Here is an 18,071-nt window from a genome sequence, read left to right on the forward strand (position 1 = left end):
CCAGGGTCAGCGCTCAGCCTGCCCGGGGAGATCCCCATAGTGCTGAGGGGAGAAGCTGTGGGGGGAAGGAGCGACCCCTGGCAGGGCAGGAAAGGTGCTTCTGCTGTTGGGTTCTCCGTGGGTCAGGGCTGCTCCTACAAAAGGAGGTTTCAAGGAGAAGAGCTGTACAAGTATTACTATAAAGATATGGAGCTTTCTCAAATCTGTCCTTTCAGTTTCCATTTCCAAGACTTGTGGTGGGGTATAGGAAAAGATAAATGAAAAAGGAGCTCTCAAGTTGTAAGCAGTCACTGATACGCCTGAACTGCAACTCAGAGTCACCAGTACATCTGCCAGAAGCCTCATAACATCCCTTCAGCTGCTGCTCTGCCTGTGCACAGCACCTGCATCACATCTGCTGAACCCCTCAGCCTTACTCTGACCTGTCCTGTTTTCCAACCTGCAAACATGAAGATGCCCCCAGGCAGTGCCCTGTGAACAGGCAGGATCTGTAGGGCCAGGGTGAGGGCACAGAGGGTGGGATGGTCTGTGAGTGCTGACAAGGAAGAGACGTGGACAGGGAAACACCTCCCAGGAGGAGAATCTCCAGACAGCAGGGAAATGATCAGAAATGAGAGGAAACTAAACCCAGAATTGTTATCAGAAGGAGAACAGAGAAAAGTCCGTATGATCCCCTGCAGTGCAGATCCCTCCTGTGAGCAGCCCCCTCGCCTCCTCTCCCACCCAGCAAAGCCTCTGCCCTCAGGGCCGGGGGCTCCAAGGCATGAAGCAGCTCCTGTGCAGCCAGAGCTCCAGTTCCCTCTGCAGAGCACAGGGGCTGAGAGCAGCTGCCCGGCAATGCTGGTGTGTGGGAGGTGGCTGCACAGCTGGGGAAGGGTGACGCTGTCTGAGTGCCCGGCTGCCTCTGCCCTGGCCTCTCTCACACCCACCCTCACCGCAGTTTCCTTCTTGCTCCACTGCTCTGGGTCACTGTTGGTGTGATCTGGTTCTTGCTGTCAGGCTCTCTGGGGATGGGAGTTTCAGCTGCAGAGTCACAGCCTGGTCTTGTGGGTCCTTTCCTGCAGCTGTGTCCATGGGAACACGTGTCCCAGCTTTCCTCTGACCTGTGGGGTTGTGGGCAATGCAGTGTGTGGGGCTGGGGAATGAGCTGAGTCTCCCTGAATCAAATGCCATCGTCAGGACACTTGGCTGTCTCACTGAGGTTTTCTTCCAATCCTGTCCTATAGCAGCTTTTTGTTATCTGAAACCCCTATGGAGAAACAGAGAGATGCTGTGACAAATAAAATGCTGTTGAGTTTGTGAAATGAGCCGTGTGTATCCTGGGCTAGAAGTGGAGAACTGCAACCTTAGGAGAGGGTGAGACGTGTCATGGTCTGAGGTGGATCCCTCTGCTCTCAGCAGTGCCTGGTGGCTTTTCAGGGTAACATGGCAGTGTGATCACCATCTCAGAAAGGTGCCAGCCCAGGGCAGCTGGAGCAAGACAGAGGGACAGAGCAGCTGCCCTCGCTCTGCACTGACCCACAGGCATCCTCTGGTCTCGCAGGACTCGCTCTGTTCTCCCTGAGTGCAGCAGAAATGCTGAGGGTTTCTGACACCCAACAACACTCTCCAGGGGAGTTGAATGGTTGGACTACATGATCTTTCAAGGTCCCTTCCAATCCCTAACATTCTGTGATTCTGTGAAGCTGTCAAAACCCCAGTCATTTCAAACTTCATTTTACCATCCTGTTCCATTCTCTGTGACAGTGCAGATGCTGACAGGCCCTTCTGCACCAGCAGCAGTTTCAGATGACAACTTTGAACCCCAGGTCCGTCCCCTGCCCCCCGTTCCATGACCCCTGCTGCAGAGCAGGGCTGACTCCTGGGCAGCCAGCGGGCACAGGCCCTGCCCCTCACGGCACCTCCAGCCAGCGCCACCCAGGGCTCAGCCACGGACCCGAAGGAAGGTCTGGAAAAGGAGAAGAGGTGTGGAGCAGGGGGAAGGCATATGTGAAATGGCTTTGATTTTGCTCAAAGAAGTCTCCCCTAACGTGTCGCTTTTATTCCCTCTTGTGACAGTGCCCCATGCCCAGAGACAGCAAATGTCCAACAGCAGCTGCATCACCCAGTTCCTCCTCCTGGCGTTCACAGACACACGGGAGCTGCAGCTCTTGCACTTCTGGCTCTTCCTGGGCATCTACCTGGCTGCCCTCCTGGGCAACGGCCTCATCATCACCACCATAGCCTGTGACCAGCACCTCCACACCCCCATGTACTTCTTCCTGCTCAACCTCGCCCTCCTCGACCTGGGCTCCATCTCCATGACTGTCCCCAAATCCATGGCCAACTCCCTCTGGGACACAAGGGCCATCTCCTACACAGGATGTGCTGTACAGCTCTTTTTGTTTACATTCTTGATAGAAGCAGAGTATTATATACTCACCATCATGTCCTACGACCGCTACGTTGCCATCTGCAAACCCCTGCACTACGGGACCCTCCTGGGCAGCAGAGCTTGTGTCCACATGGCAGCAGCTGCCTGGGCCACTGGGTTTCTCGTTGCTCTGCTGCACACGGCCAATACATTTTCACTGCCACTGTGCAAGGGCAATGCCCTGGACCAGTTCTTCTGTGAAATCCCCCAGATCCTCAAGCTCTCCTGCTCAGACAGCTCCCTCAGGGAACTTGGGCTTATTGTGGTTAGTGCCTGTTTAGTTTTTATGTGTTTTGTGTTCATTGTGCTGTCCTACGTGCAGATCTTCAGGGCCGTGCTGAGGATCCCCTCTGAGCAGGGACGGCACAAAGCCTTTTCCACGTGCCTCCCTCACCTGGCCGTGGTCTCCCTCTACGTCACCACTGCCTTGTTTTCCTACCTGAAGCCCCCCTCCATCTCCTCCCCATCCCTGGAGCTGGTGGTGTCTGTTCTGTACTCAGTGGTGCCTCCAGCAGTGAACCCCCTCATCTACAGCATGAGGAACCAGGAGCTCAAGGATGCCCTGTGGAAACTCATATCTAAGTGTTTTCTGAAGCAATAAACTGCCCATCTGCTTCTGCATAGGAGTTGTAATTAATTACAGGTCCAGCCTGTATCTGTATTATATGTCGTTATTGGTTGGGTTTTTATTGTTTTATTGTTTTTATTCTCCCTCTACTCTGCCCTGGTGAGACCTCATCTGGAATATTGTGTCCAGTTCTGGGCCCCTCAGTTCCAGAAGGACAGTGAACTGCTGAAGAGAGTCCAGCACAGGGCCACAAAGATGATGAAGGGAGTGGAGCATCTCCCTTATGAGGAAAGGCTGAGGGAGCTGGGGCTCTTGAGCTTGGAGAAGAGGAGACTGAGGGGTGACCTCATCAATGTTTATAAATATATAAAGGGTGGGTGTCACGAGGATGGAGCCAGGCTCTTCTCGGTGACAACCAACAGTAAGACAAGGGGTGATGGGTTCAAGCTGGAACACAAGAGGTTCCACTTAAATTTGAGAAGAAACTTCTCTCAGTGAGGGTGATGGAACACTGGAACAGGCTGCCCAGGGAGGTTGTGGAGTCTTCTTCTCTGGAGATATTCAAAACCCGCCTGGATGCCTTCCCGTGTAACCTCACCTAGGTCTTCCTGCTCTGGTGGGGGGATGAGCTTTTGAGGTCCCTTCCAATCCCTAACATTCTGTGATTCTGTGATTCTGTGATTCTTCAAAAGGTTTGCTCAAGAACATGCCCAAGAAACTGGCCCACAGATGAAACACCAGTGTCCAGCTGCACAGTGTGTGTGTGCAGGGCTGGGCACACAGCAGTGTCCTCTCACAGCCAGGCCTCCTGCCAGAGACCTGCAGGACCAGCAGAGCAGGGGCTGGGCTGTGCCCCTGTGCACTGGACACCCCTTCAGAAGGAGCTTCAGGTCAATCATCATGGACTGGCCCCTCACAACAACCCTTTCCCACCCTGTCCTCTCACCCCAGCTCACAGAGGTTGTTCTTCCCTCCATGGATGGACACTGAATGAGTAGGTCAGCAGTCCGTGCTTGCGTTGTATAGGCGAAATGTAAGCATGCACATCATGTATCTGAGGCGACACGAACAAGAGTGAACACAAACACTATCAACAATTCCTTCTGGTTCCATGATGGCCTGTGGCACAGACAAGATCATGAGGTCACCGCATGTTGGGAGGAACACCCCATGGGAAACCACCTGAATGCAGCACTGGGATGTGCTTCCTTGAACTGAGGTCCCCGTGTCCATTCCTCATGACGTGGGACATCTCAGATGAGTGCAGAGCAGGGTGACACACCACAGGGCTGAGGTGTCTCCTGTCCTTTGGGAGTGGCAACAGGAGGCCTGAGAGACACTGTGAATCCTGCCTCTGTGTGTGAAAGGGACAGACTCTGTCTCTGATCATCCCTGGGTGCATAAGGAGTTCACAAGGCTGGCTCAGATGACAGAACCTGACAGAACCTGACATTTCTGTGTGTGACTCCAGGAACAAACCCCACTGGATCAGTGAGATTCATCTCAGCTGCCTTGGACAGGCTCATTGGAAGTCCTCCAGTCTGCTATGTCATCCTTGCCCGTGATTCTGGATTGTGCTGTCCAAAGTACCATAGAAACCAGAATGGATCTGGGGTCCTTAGAAAATGCAGACCTCAAACCCATCTTCAAGAAGAGCACAAACAGGAACTGGGAGAATAACAGGCTGGCCACCCTACCTCCATCCTTGGGAAGGGGATGGGACATGTCCTCCTGCAGCCATTTCCAGGAACGTGAAGGGCAAGGAAGGGATTGCTGAACACAAATGGACAGGGGAAAGAAAGGCATGTTGTGTACAGGGCGTTTGCAAGGCCTCAGACATGGTCTCCTTCTGGGCAGAGTGGTGCTGATGGGGCTCAAGAAGTGGATGCCGGGTGGGAAGTTGGCTGAACCATCAAACCCAAATAGCATGAGTGGTACAAAGTCCTCCGAGCAGCCAGTTACTAGTGTCACCTCTCAGTGACAAGCACTTGGGCCAACACTGTTGAACGTCTTTATTCTCCCCTTCTATGATGTAACAGAGTGCACTTTCAGCTCCTTTGTGGATGATGCAAACTTGGGAGGAGGCCTCGAGCAACCTCCCCTGGTTCACCCTGCCCTGAGCAGGAGAGTGAGACAAGATGAGTGAGACAAGGGCTCTCTTCAAACCTGAGTTATTCCGTGATTTGAAATAATTTGTGACTTGGAGATGTTTCTGGAGAGACAATAGGTAGAAGAATAGTAAAAAAATTTAAAAAGGCAGAAGAGGAGATATAGGAGATGTTAAAATAAATACAGCAGTTCCAGTGAGGAATGCTTTTCACCCACATTGTTAGTAGGAAATATATTTAAGAAATTTGAACAAGGAGAGGAAGCGAGATGGGTGTCTAGAGCCTGCAGGGAAAGAGGGGCAGGTGTAGGAATGTGTAGAACACGCTTCAGTCTTGGTCAGGTCCTGGTTGCTAAGGAGGAGGATGGATGGGTGTGGTATTATGAGGTCAGTTGTGTCTCAGTTCTGTCTCTGGAGGTGACAGCCCAGCAGCAGGAACATGGCTGGGAAAGAACCTCTGCATCAGTACCCACAGGGTTCTCATGTCCATTCCACCTGAGAACATGACGGGGCAGCAGCAGGGACATGGCTGTGTCTATCAGAGAAGCTGAAAGGCCCGCATAAGTCCTGGTATTTAGAAGATCATGGTGAGGTGACTTCTCTCTGGTCAAGTAAAAGACCACAAGAAGCCTAACGGGTTGGGTTCCTTGCTTGAAGAGCAATTTTTGAGATGGTTGAGTTTTCCTTAATAGCAGAAAAAAGCAAGAGAGAGAAAAAAAAGTCATAAAATGCAACTTGGAAGATGGAGACTGGAAGAAATGTCACTGGAAGGGCAGTGCTGTGGTGCAAGAGGTCACCCAGAGGGAGCTGGATCAGCCCATGGTTTGTGTTCCAAAGAACAGGCAGTGAGGGTGCAGACACATCAGTGAAGGGACAGAAATGCTGGGGTGAGAGCAGGTGGGGAAGCAGATGGGTGTGTGCACCCTGCAGGGAAAGAGGGGCAGGTGTAGGACCGTGTAGAACAGCCTGTGATGGAGATGGCAAAGGGCGCTGGTGAGGCTGGAAGGGACCAACAGAACCCAGGTCTTTGTCCCCTTGGCCATGGCAGTTGTCTCTGCCACTGAGGCCTGGGAGAAGACATGTTGTCCTCACGGCACTGGGGCCTCGTTGCCTCCTTGCAGCCCCATGGGGAAGCTGGAAGTTGCTGTACCAGTGTTGTCCTTCCCTCGGCCTTGCACACCCACATCCCACGGTCCCAGGAAGAGCCCTGAGCCGTGTGTGAGGGACAGGATCCCCCTTCCCATTGCCTGGAGGTCGTGGCTTCTCCTTTCTGCTGCAGAAAGCAAACCAAGGGGTTTCTGAGCATCAGAGCTGAAGAAAACACTAAAAGGAGACCTCATGGTGGCTAGAGCTTCCTCACAAGAGGAGAAGGAAAGGTAGGTACTGAGCTCTTCTCTCTGGTGACCAGTGACAGAACCCAAGGGAATGGCAGGAAGATGTGCCGGGGGAGGGTGAATTGGACATGAGGAAAAGGTTCTTCACCCAGAGGTGCTGGACACTGAACAGGCTCCCCAGGGAGGTGTCACGGCCCCAATTCTGACAGTGTTCAAGAAGAAACGGGACAACATCCTCAGACACATGGTGTGAACTGTGAGGTTGTCCTGTGGAAAGACAGGAGTTGGACTCAATGATCCTGGAACACAAGAGGTTCCACTTCAATATGAGAAGAAACTTTTTCAGAATGAGGGTGACAGGGCCTGGAACAGGCTGCCCTGGGAGGTTGTGGAGTCTCCTTCTCTGCAGACATTCAAAACCCGCCTGGTTCCTCTGTAACCTCACGTGGGTGTTCCTGCTCCAGCACGGGGATTGGACTAGATGATCTTTTGAGGTCCCTTTAAATCCCCAGCATTCTGCGATTCTGTGATTCTGTGATCCTTGTGGGTCCCTTCCAACTCAGGACATTCTATCATTCTATGAAATACTAGGTCAAAAGTCTGTGTTTTCATTGTACAGATGAGTTGTAAACATACACATCATGTGCATGTCCACTGTGTGCATGTGATAAGATGAACCCAAGGGAGCACAAATGCTATCAGCTCTTCCTTCAGGTGCCATAAAGGTCAGTGGGACAGAGATGGTGTTCAGGGGTCTCTTCCAACCCGCCTTATTGTAGGATTCCATGAATCTTTTCCTTGGAGAGCTCTTTCATGTCAGAATAGACAGAGGAAGAAGAAAGAAAAAGAGGCAGAAGCAGAGACATAAAATGCCCCAGTGTAAATACAGCAGCTCCTCTGAGGAACGTTTCTCCCCTCAAACCCTTGATAGGAAATCTATTAGATACATTTGATGAAACCAGCTTAGTTTTACCTGCTCACACACTGGAGCACAAGGAGGGCGATGGCTGGGTACGATGCCATGTGCTCAGCTGTGTCTCAGGAACTCACAGTCCAGTAGGAAGCCAATGGCTGTGGAGGGGACTGTGAGTCACTTGTGCCTCTGCAGGGGACAGGCCAACAGCAGGAACAGGGCTGGGAAAGGGACTGGGAGGTCACACATACGAGACGAGCAATCGGGCCCAATCAGCATGGCTTTATGAAAGGCAGGTCCTGCCTGACCAACCTGATCTCCTCCTGTGACAAGGTGACTGGCTTAGCAGATGAGGATAAGTCTGTTGTGGGGGAGTGAATCCGCCACACAGGCTGTGGATGTTGTGCACTTAGACTTCAGTAAAGCCTTTGACACCGTATCCCACAGCATCTCCTGGAGAAGCTGCAGCTCGTGGCCTGGATGGTGTATCTGCGATGGATAAAGAACTGGCTGGAGGGCCGGGCCCAAAGAGTTGTGGTGAACGGAAACAAACCCAGTTGGCGGCCGGTCACGAGTGGTGTCCCCAGGGCTCAGTATTGGGGCCAGTTCTGTTTAATCTCTTTACCAATGATCGGTATGAAGGGATCAAGTGCACCCTCAGTAAGTCTGCAGATGACACCAAACTGGGTGGGAGTGTTGATCTGCTGGAGGGTGGGAAGGCCACACAGAGGGACGTTGGCTGACTGAGGCCAATTGTCTGAGATTCAACAAGGCCAAGTGCCGGGTCCTGCACTTGGGTCATAACAATCCCCTGCAACAACACAGGCTTGGGGAAGAGTGGCTGGAAAGCTGCCTGGTGGAAAAAGACTCGGGGGTGTTGATGGACAGCAGTTGAACATGAGCCAGCGTGTGCCCAGGTGGCCAAAAAGGCCAATGGCCTCCTGGTGTGCATCAAGAATAGTGTAGTGGGCAGAACCAGGGCAGCAATCGTTCCCTTGTACTCAGCGCTGGTGAGGCCACAACTCGAATCCTCAGTTCAGTTTTGGGCTCCTCACTATAAGAAAGACCTTGAGGTGCTGGAGTGAGTGCAGAGGAGGGGACAAGGCTGTTGAGGGTCTGGAGCACAAGTCTTCTGAGCAGCAGCTGAGGGACCTGGGGGTGTTTAGCCTGGAGAAAAATGAGACTGAGGGGAGACCTTTTCACTCTCTACAACTACCTGAAAAGAGGTTGTAGCATGGAGGGTGGTGGTGTTCTCCTGAGTAGCAAGTGATAGGGTGAGAGGAAATGGCCTCAGCTTGTGCCAGGGAAGGTTCAGAATTGATATTAGGAGACATTTCTTCATGGAAAAAGTTGTGAAGCAGTGGAACAGGCTGCCCAGGGAACTGGTTGAGTCACCATTCCTTGTTCCTTAGCCCAGCTTCTAGGAGGATCTGTTCCATGATCTTCCCAGGCACAGGTCAGAGGCTGACAGGTCAGTAGTTTTCAGGATCCTCCTTTCTCCAGCAGAGAGAAACACGGCCACACAGCGCAGCTTGGAATGGACATGAGGAGGAAGAAATGTCACTCAAAGGGTAGTGCTGTGGTACAAGAAATCATCCAGGAGCATGGGATCAGTCCACCTCCTTGTGTTTCAAGGAACAGAGCACGAGAGTGGAGACACATCAGCCAATGTATGGAAACACCAGGGTGAGAGCAAGGGGAGGGAGCGAGATGGGTGTCTACAGCCTGCAGGGAAACAGAAGCAGCTGTGGGACAGTGGAGGACAACCCGTGGTGGAGATGGCAAAGGGCACTGGCAAGGCTGGATGTCGCCAAGAGAACCCGAGTCTTTGTCCCCTTGGCTATGGCAATCATCTCTGCCACCAAGGCCTATGAGGAGCCATGTTGTCCTCAGGCACTGGGGGCACCTCGTGGCCTCCTTGCACACCCCAGTAAGGCTGGGAACTGTCACACCATTGTCCTTCACTCAGCATCACACAGCCCACATCCCCCTGCCCCAGGAGGAGCCCTGAGCAACGGGTGAGGGACAGGATCTGCCTTCCCAGGGGCTGGGGGTCAGGCCTTGGCCTCTCTGCTTCGTCCAACAAAACCAGGGTTTTCTCAGCACCTCAGCTGCCTGCACACGACCCTTTGTTTATCTGCCAGCATGGCCTCCAATTCTCTGCTCTAACGAGCCCCTGGGGAGGCTTTGCTGGTACTTGCCCTCAGTGGAACTCATTAATACTTCAAGGGACTTTGTACTTTTTTCCTCTGACTTCTAGAAAGGTTTGTGCAATCTCCTCTCAGCACCTGAGGTTCAGGGACTCAGCACCAAATGCGCCATGGGGCTCATCACACTGAAGAAAGCTCTAAGAATCCATGTCTCGTAATATTCTTCTAGTCTTGTACAGTTAATTAGAGACATTTCCTACTGTAGTTATGGAGAGTGATTTCAAAAACATTCTAATAAAACTGACTTTTTTTTTTAATTTCATAAAGGATATAGTTTATTTTTTTTCAGTGTGGAGAAGAGGTGATTGCAGCATTATCTGATATTGACCCAGGGTCTCTCCTAAGGAGGTCTGGACTGGTTGGAGAAGCTGTCCCTTGAGCTCTGACACCGTGTGGACAACCTTGCTCCTCACCTCCCCAGCCCCATCATTTCTCTCATTGGCCACCTGGCACTTGCATCCCTTTTCCTTACCCCAGACTTCTCCATTGCAGGCTGCAGCTGGATGTTCCAGCTCCTTTGCACCAGCTCCCACCTGCTCTCCTTGGAGACCTGGCTGCACACAGGCAAAGAGGGACTTCTCCTTACTTTTGAACAAACAAAATAAACTGATAAGAATCATGGTTAAAAGAAAACACATTCCTCAGCTGTATGCCAAGGAAAAACCGCCACCAATGAGGTTCACTGTCTCCAAGGCATAACCATGCAAGAAATGATTTAGACAGAAAGGAAATTAGAAAATAAACACAATAAAAGAGTTGGCTAAAGACAGAATTAGACAGACTACTGAAAGACAAGGAAGCTTTTAAGTCCGTGAAGCTGAAAGCAGCAACTGGATTGTTGAGAAGTGTCTGAGTGATCAAAGAGTAAGGGGAAGGGCAATCCAGAGACCGATCACAAGTGCTTGTGTGCAGATCAGCTGCTGGAAATGGGACTTCAGACATGGTCAGTTTAGTTAGGGCAGAGGAAATACCTGAACGATGAGGGAGATCAGATGCACAGCCTAACAGAGTGCTGACAAGGCAAATCTTGTGGAAGAAGAGAAGTTCTCTTCTTGCTCTTAATGCACATCCAAAATAGTGTCATTTTGATGTCATGGGAAAACACTGGTATTTAAAGTATCAAAACAAAGAAAGGAGAATTACAACACCAACAACGTTTGATGCTTAAAGTTGCAAGAAGACATTTCCTTCACTCTACATCTTTCATTTTGTTTCTTTTTCCCTCCATTTTTAGAAAATGTTCTCTAGATTTCTGTCCCACCAAAGCCTACAGCATTAAGAAAGATAATCCATGTGTCTTGCACAGAGTCAAAGGCACCAAAAAATCCACTGCCCTGGACTGTCAATGCCACTTTTTACTCTTGGCATGGCGTGAGTCATGCTCGAAGCTGTTGGCCACTCTTGCCTGATGGAGGAAAGAAGAATATAAAGGTTAATTGAACTGTTCTCTTTGTAGATGGTCATGTTGACAGTGATCTCAACAGACCTGTGTTAGCTGTCTTTCTATGTGAGTATAAGGAAAAAGAAATATTTATGTAGAGGTAAATGTATAGTAAAATGCATAGGTGCGTCCAGTTACTCAGCAAAACACATTTCCTACCAGCACTCTCAAAGGAAGAATCTTTCTTCTGAGAAATTGCTGTTTCGATACTGTCTTTGTCACTCTGTCCCCTGCCCCACTGGCCACTGGGACCAGGGTTCCCTCAGCTGCCTTCCTTGTGCTGACAATATCTTTGGAGAAGCCCTCCTGGGTGCGCTCCCCTTGCATGGCCACTTCAGCCACTGCTCAGCGCTGGCTTTGCTGGCTCCATCCCTGCACCCCCAGGCCAGGTGTCTGTCTGTCTGTCTCCTGGGCAGCCTGTTCTCCTCCAGCCTCCCTGCACGTCCTTCTGCTGTTTGATCTCCTAAGTCAGAGGGTCGCTGTGCACCCATGCTGACCTCTTGCCAGGCCCTGCTCGACTCCCTGACCACCAGATTGGCTTCTTCCTGGGCTTTGAGGATGTTGTCCCTGAATATCCAAGAGAGCCCCTTTGTTCTCCAGGACAGCCCAAGGAGATCCTCCGGTAACTGAAATCAGCTCTCCTGCAGGACTGCACTGTTGTTCTGCAGTTGCCCTGCTTCTCCACCATCTCACGGTCACTGCAGCCATGGCTGCCCTCATCCTTACATCCCCAGCCTGATCCACCTTGTCTGTCAGTAAGAGACCAGCCCTAGTCAGCTCGTCCAGTGTTTGTCTCAAAATGCTGTCTTCCACACCCTGCAGGAACCTCCTGGGTTGCTTGTGCCCAGCCCTGCTGCCCTCCCAGCAGATCGAGAGATGGTCCAACTTGCCATGTAGTCGAGGGCCTGTGACCATGAAGCTCCCTCCAAGGCAAGGGCTGTGCACGCCGGACTCCCCTCTGCACAGAGCTCATCTCCACCTCCTCATCCACCCGCCTGCCTTCCTGAGGAGCCCTGCCCACCCATGGCTGCCCTCCCACCACCGAGCTGTCCCACCAGGGCTCTGCAGTCCCCATGGGGAGCACGTTGCTGCCTGCCCAGCAGAAACGACAGTGCTGGGTAGCAAAGAGGAGAGGCAGGTAAAGGGGCAGTGTGTGGGAGGTTGGCTGGGAGGTGACCCCTGGTGCCAGAAGAGGATGATGCAAGGTGCATCATGGGAGGGAGGTGGATTTTGAGGTCACGTCTTTGGAAACAACCCAACTGGGCATGTGGTGAGACAGGCCTGGTGATGTCACCTGGATGCTGGAAAACACCCCCAGCAGTGCTGAGAGCCTGGGAGACGGGAGATGCAGGAGAAGGGGAAGATGACACGGCTGGAGGTGGGTTGTGATGCCACTTCTATTGCAGTTACCTGGGGTACATGTGGACAAAGCCAACATGGCCAGATTGTTACTTGTGATGTCACCTCATGACAGCAATGTGATTGGCCAGAGGTAGGCAGGTATCATGAGGTCATCAAGGACACCAGACGGGAAGGCTGCAGAAAGATGAGTGAGCCCCTGGGGAGGCCCTGCCCTGGGCTGAAACCACCTGTACGTGCCACGGGAAACTGTGGCACATGCATGAGAAGCTGAGGGATGTGAGAAGGGACCAGCAGTATGGGCAGCTCCGTGTGTGCCAGCTGGGCCTCACAGGTGGCTGCAGATGTGACCAGGTTGGCCAGACTGCACAGAGGGGAGCACTGGGGACTGTCTGGGCAGTCAAGTCTTGCAAGGCCATCAGTGCCTGGAGGAGCCACCAGTGATGCCACCAAAGTCCCAGAGGACCAAGGCAATGGAATCCAAACTATCAAATTTGAGTGCAAATGGAGAAAACCTGAGCCCACTGGGGAAAAAGTAACTGATGATGGTTATGAATTGTGAGGAGATCGGGGCAGAGAAATTTGGATCGTGGAAGAAGCAGCCTGTGGAAGAGTGGGGAGGAGCGGGGTTCAAGAAACAGGCTGCCCGTGGGGAGGTGGCTGGTCAGTGCTGGTCTGGCCAAACTCCCTGTCTGATCACTATGGCCTGTCCTGCTTATCATACTGGTTTCAGTTGGGATAGAGTTACTTATCTTCATAGCAATTTGTATGAGTCCATTTTACATTTGTGATGGAAACAGTGTTGGTCCCACCCCGATGTTTCAGTCATTGCTGAGCAGTGCTTGCACAGTATCAAGGGGATTTCCACTTCTCACACCAACCCCACCAGCATGGGGGCTGTGGGTGCGCAAGAAATTGGGAGGGGACATGGCTGGGACAGCTGAACCAAACTGACCAAAGGGATGTTCCACAACATATGATACCGTGGTCAACAATAAAATCCGGGAGAAGAAGGGAAGGGAGGACATTCGGGGTGATGGCATTTGTCTTCCCAAGTAACCATTACATGTGATGGAGCCCGGCTTTTCTGAAGATGGCTGAAAACCCTCCTGCCGATGATGCAGTGAATGAATTCCTTAGTTTTCTTTGGTTACATGCATAGATTTTGCTTTGCCTGTAAAACCGTCTTTATCTCAACCCACAAGTTTTCTTTTGTGTTTCCAATCCTCCGCCTTATCCTGCTGTGGGGCAGTGAGTGACAGACTATGTGGTGCTGAGCTGTCTGTCAGCGTTAAACTACAAAACTAATCAAACTCTGCTCCTGGCTCTTTGCTGTGTGAGTGGGCTCACTATTGTGTGTGCGTTTGGGTGTGATGGCACGTACACACCTTCTTGGTCAATTCTAAGTGAGGCTAGCAAGGAGGAGGAGGACACCAGGATCTGGAGAACCCCAGGGTTGGAATGTCCAAGTGGGTAATATCTCTGAGTCTGGGCTGACCCAAACCCCAGGTCCACATGGGAAGGACCACAGGGGTGTGTGAAACTGCAAGTAAGTTCTACCTGGGATGTACAGACCACTCGTGCAACCTTCACACCAGATCAGTCTGAGAGGGGCAACAGGACAGGGTCAGTTGTGTTGCTCATGGTTGTGTAAGTGCTGCTGTTGGTGTGGTGGCTGTGAGGGTGCTGTTGCCTGTTGGAGTTGGTCTGTGTCAGATTGTCTGTGTCCATCTCTGCTTCCCTGCAGATACCTGCATTTAGTGCTTTCCCTTTGATGACTCCACCGTGGGCCATGTCTCACTCTGTGGGGTCCTGTCACTGCCCACCTCAGGCACAGCCGGTCCGTGTGTATCTCACGGGCTCTCGGGCAGCTCCAGATTCCTCTCCTGGAGGATTGTCCTCTGCCCCATCATGCACTGGGACAGCCCAGTCTGACTGTATCTCATGACCACTCCCCATCTCCACTGTCAACAGACAGCAAGGGTTGTGTCTTAAATCACAACTCTCTTGTGAATCAGCTTCCAAGGTGACATCGAGCTTTTTCCTCAGGCCCTTTTGAGGGAAATTCCTGGGCCTGTTGTTGAAAACAGCTTTGGAAGAACAACCAAATCTTGAGGAACTGCACTCTGGAGATGTCGTTTTGTTACAGAGATGCTATGGGAGACTAAGCTCTGACACAGTGTTAGAAAAACATTTATACAGGTTTCAGGTGTTTTAAAACTATTTATAATGGGTTCATTACTCAGGATAGTGAGCTAAACATGAACAGTTATGTACCAACATAATAACCATAAATAACAATATGGGTAATGCTAACAAAGTAAAAGGGATAAAACAGGGTACAGGCCTGCATTGGGATACAATTAGACATCATTTGTGGACAGTGATGGAAAGATGGTCAGTATTGACAAACGCACATGAAATCACTTTCCTAATGGACTCCTTGAGCTCCTGGTTCCTCATGCTGTAGATGAGGGGGTTCACTGCTGGAGGCACCACTGAGTACAGAACAGACACCACCAGGTCCAGGGATGGGGAGGAGATGGAGGGGGGCTTCAGGTAGGCAAACACGGCAGTGCTGACAAACAGGGAGACCACAGTCAGGTGAGGGAGGCACGTGGCAAAGGCTTTGTGCCGTCCCTGCTCAGAGGGGATCCTCAGCACGGCCCTCAAGATCTGCACATAGGATACCACAATGAACACAAAACACCCAAATGATAAACAGACACTAACCAAAATAAGCCCAGCTTCCCTAAAGTAGGACTGTGAGCAGGAGAGCTTGAGGATCTGGGGGATTTCACAGAAGAACTGGTCCAGGGCATTGCCCTTGCACAGTGGCAGTGAAAATGTATTGGCCGTGTGCAGCAGAGCAACGAGAAACCCAGTGGCCCAGGCAGCTGCTGCCATGTGGACACAAGCTCTGCTGCCCAGGAGGGTCCCGTAGTGCAGGGGTTTGCAGATGGCAACGTAGCGGTCATAGGCCATGATGGTCAGAAGAGAATACTCTGCACTAATCAAGAAACCTACAAAGAAGACTTGGGCAGCACATCCTGCAAAGGAAATGAGCCCGGTATCCCACAGAGAGTTGGCCATGGATTTAGGGACAGTGATGGAGATGGAGCCCAGGTCGAGGAGGGCGAGGTTGAGCAGGAAGAAGTACATGGGGGTGTGGAGGTGCTGGTCACAGGCTATGGTGGTGATGATGAGGCCGTTGCCCAGGAGGGCAGCCAGGTAGATGCCCAGGAAGAGCCAGAAGTGCAAGAGCTGCAGCTGCCGTGTGTCTGCGAACGCCAGGAGGAGGAACTGGGTGATGGAGCTGCTGTTGGACATTTGCTGCCTCTGAGCATGAGGACCTGTGCAAGGAGGAAAAGACAGTGACGGTTTAGATGAGACTCCTCTGGGAAAAACCAAAGCCATTTCCCACAGACCCTCCCACAAAGAGACCCTTTTCTTTTTCCAGGAGAACGTCCTGGCTGGAGCCCTGGTCGGTGCTTGATGAGTGTGCAATGAAGAGCAGGGTCTCTGCCCAGGGGCTCTTGAGGAGTCAGCCTGACCCTGTGTGGTGGGGTGGGGCAGGGGCCAGTCCTGGGGTTCAGCTTTGTCAGATGGAACCGCTCCTGCTGCAGAAGGGACTGTCAGCATCTGTACCCCCCGACCTGAGAAACTGTGTTTGAGAGGTTTGGCGTTTCTACAGCTCCTTCTCCCCTCACAGCCTGGGAAGTGTTGTTGGGTGTCAGAAACCCTCAGCATTTCTGCTGCACTCAGGGAGAACAGAGCGAGTCCTGCGAGACCAGAGGATGCCTGTGGGTCAGTGCAGAGTGAGGGCAGCTGCTCTGTCCCTCTGTCTTGCTGCAGCTGCCCTGGACTGACACCTTTCTGAGATGGAGGGTGATCACATTGCCATGTTACCCTGAAAAGCCACCAGGCACTGCTAAGAGCAGAGGGACCCACCTCAGACCTCGACATGTCTCACGCTTTCGTCAGGTCTCAGCACCCCACTTCTGTTCCAGGACACACTCGTCTCATTTCACAAACCAAACAGCATTTCTTCCATCATAGCATCTCTGCACTTCTGCATGACTAATTCAGATAATGCTAACGTGCTATAGGACAGGTTTGCATCCTGGAGGGAAGCTCACAGCTTGGAAGAAAAACTCAAGGAGACAGCCAAGGGTCCTAATGATGGCATTTGATTCAGGGAGACTCAGCTCATTCCCCAGCCCCACACACTGCATTGCCCACAGCCCCACAGGGCAGAGCAAAGCTGGGACACGTGTTCCCATGGACACAGCTGCAGGAAAGGACCCACAAGATCAGGCTGTGACTCTGCAGCTGAAACTCCCATCCCCAGAGAGCCTGACAGCAAGAACCAGATCACACCAACAGTGACCCAGAGCAGTGGAGCAAGAAGGAAACTGCGGTGAGGGTGGGTGTGAGAGAGGCCAGGGCAGAGGCAGCCGGGCACTCAGACAGCGTCACCCTTCCCCAGCTGTGCAGCCACCTCCCACACACCAGCATTGCCGGGCAGCTGCTCTCAGCCCCTGTGCTCTGCAGAGGGAACTGGAGCTCTGGCTGCACAGGAGCTGCTTCATGCCTTGGAGCCCCCGGTCCTGAGGGCAGAGGCTTTGCTGGGTGGGAGAGGAGGCGAGGGGGCTGCTCACAGGAGGGATCTGCACTGCAGGGGGTCATAGGGAATTTTCTCTGTTCTCCCTCCCGCAGCATTTCTGGTTTTGATTTCCTCTCTTTCCCAGATCACATCCCTGCTACCTGAAGATTTTCCTCCTGGGAGGTGTTTCCCTGTTCATGTCTTTTCTCTGTCATTGCTCACAGACCCCATCCCACCCTCTGTGCCCTCACCCTGGCCCTACAGATCCTGCCTGTTTGCCTGGGGGCATCTTTCTGTTTGCAGGCTGGAAAACAGGACAGGTCAGGTTAAGGCTGACGGGTTCAGCAAAGGTGATGCAGGTGCTGTCCACAGGAAGAGAGGTGGTGAAGAGATGTTATGAGGCTTCTGGCAGATGTACTGATCATTCAAACTTGCAGCTCAGGAGTCTCAGTGACTTGCTTAAGCATGAGAGCTCATTTTCCTTTTATCCTTTCCTGCACTCTCCAACCGTCGGGATAGGAAACAAAAAAGGCAGGCTCAGGAAAGCTCCTTATCTGTCTAGACAATCCTTGCATTAATCTTCTGCTTGAGGCATCCCCTTGGAAAAATCCTGGGGGTGATCTGGAGCTGTGAGCAGCCCTGACCCACACAGCATCCTCTCCACAGCAGAAGCACCTTTCCTGTCCTGATAGGGGTCGCTCCTTCCCCCCACGGCTTCCTCTCTCAGTGTTGTTGGGATCTCCCCGGGCAGGCTGAGCGCTGACCCTGGCAGGCGGCAGAGTCCCTGCCCCGGCACAGCCCTGGGGTGCAGGGACCCTGCTCTGCAGGACAGCCCTGGGCACCCCTGGGTGCTCACCCAGCTTCACAGCTGTTCAAAATTGCCTGACAAGAGCCCCCTTCTTACAGATCCCACAAGCTGTGCCTGTGCTAACTTGAGGAGATGCCTCCAGGAGCTGCACCTGCATTGCCCTGCACCCAGAGACTTACCATGGCAAGGGCTGCAAAGATTTCTCCTCCAGTGAGCTCTCAGTCATCCTCCCCATCCTGACCACCTTTCATCTCTCTCTGCCTCGCTCGTCTCCCTGAGATCCCCAGGCAGAGCCCTCAGCCCTGCTGCGCT

The 18,071-nt window shown here is 52.3% G+C and overlaps 2 protein-coding genes across 2 annotated transcripts; one reads left to right on the forward strand and one right to left on the reverse strand.

The window, feature by feature from the left end:
* Positions 1-1,994: 1,994 nt before the first annotated feature.
* LOC135999475 (olfactory receptor 14A16-like) lies at positions 1,995-3,014 on the forward strand. The gene has a single exon (XM_065653040.1). The coding sequence runs from the start codon at positions 1,995-1,997 to the stop codon at positions 3,012-3,014; it is 1,020 nt and encodes a 339-aa protein (XP_065509112.1).
* An 11,701-nt stretch (positions 3,015-14,715) lies between these two features.
* LOC135999539 (olfactory receptor 14A16-like) lies at positions 14,716-15,717 on the reverse strand. The gene has a single exon (XM_065653108.1). It carries the CDS (start codon positions 15,673-15,675, stop codon positions 14,716-14,718), a length of 960 nt encoding a protein of 319 aa, XP_065509180.1. The 5' UTR covers positions 15,676-15,717.
* Positions 15,718-18,071: the final 2,354 nt, after the last annotated feature.

This window comes from Caloenas nicobarica, chromosome 28, assembly GCF_036013445.1.
Source record: "Caloenas nicobarica isolate bCalNic1 chromosome 28, bCalNic1.hap1, whole genome shotgun sequence".
Classification (NCBI taxonomy): domain Eukaryota; kingdom Metazoa; phylum Chordata; class Aves; order Columbiformes; family Columbidae; genus Caloenas; species Caloenas nicobarica.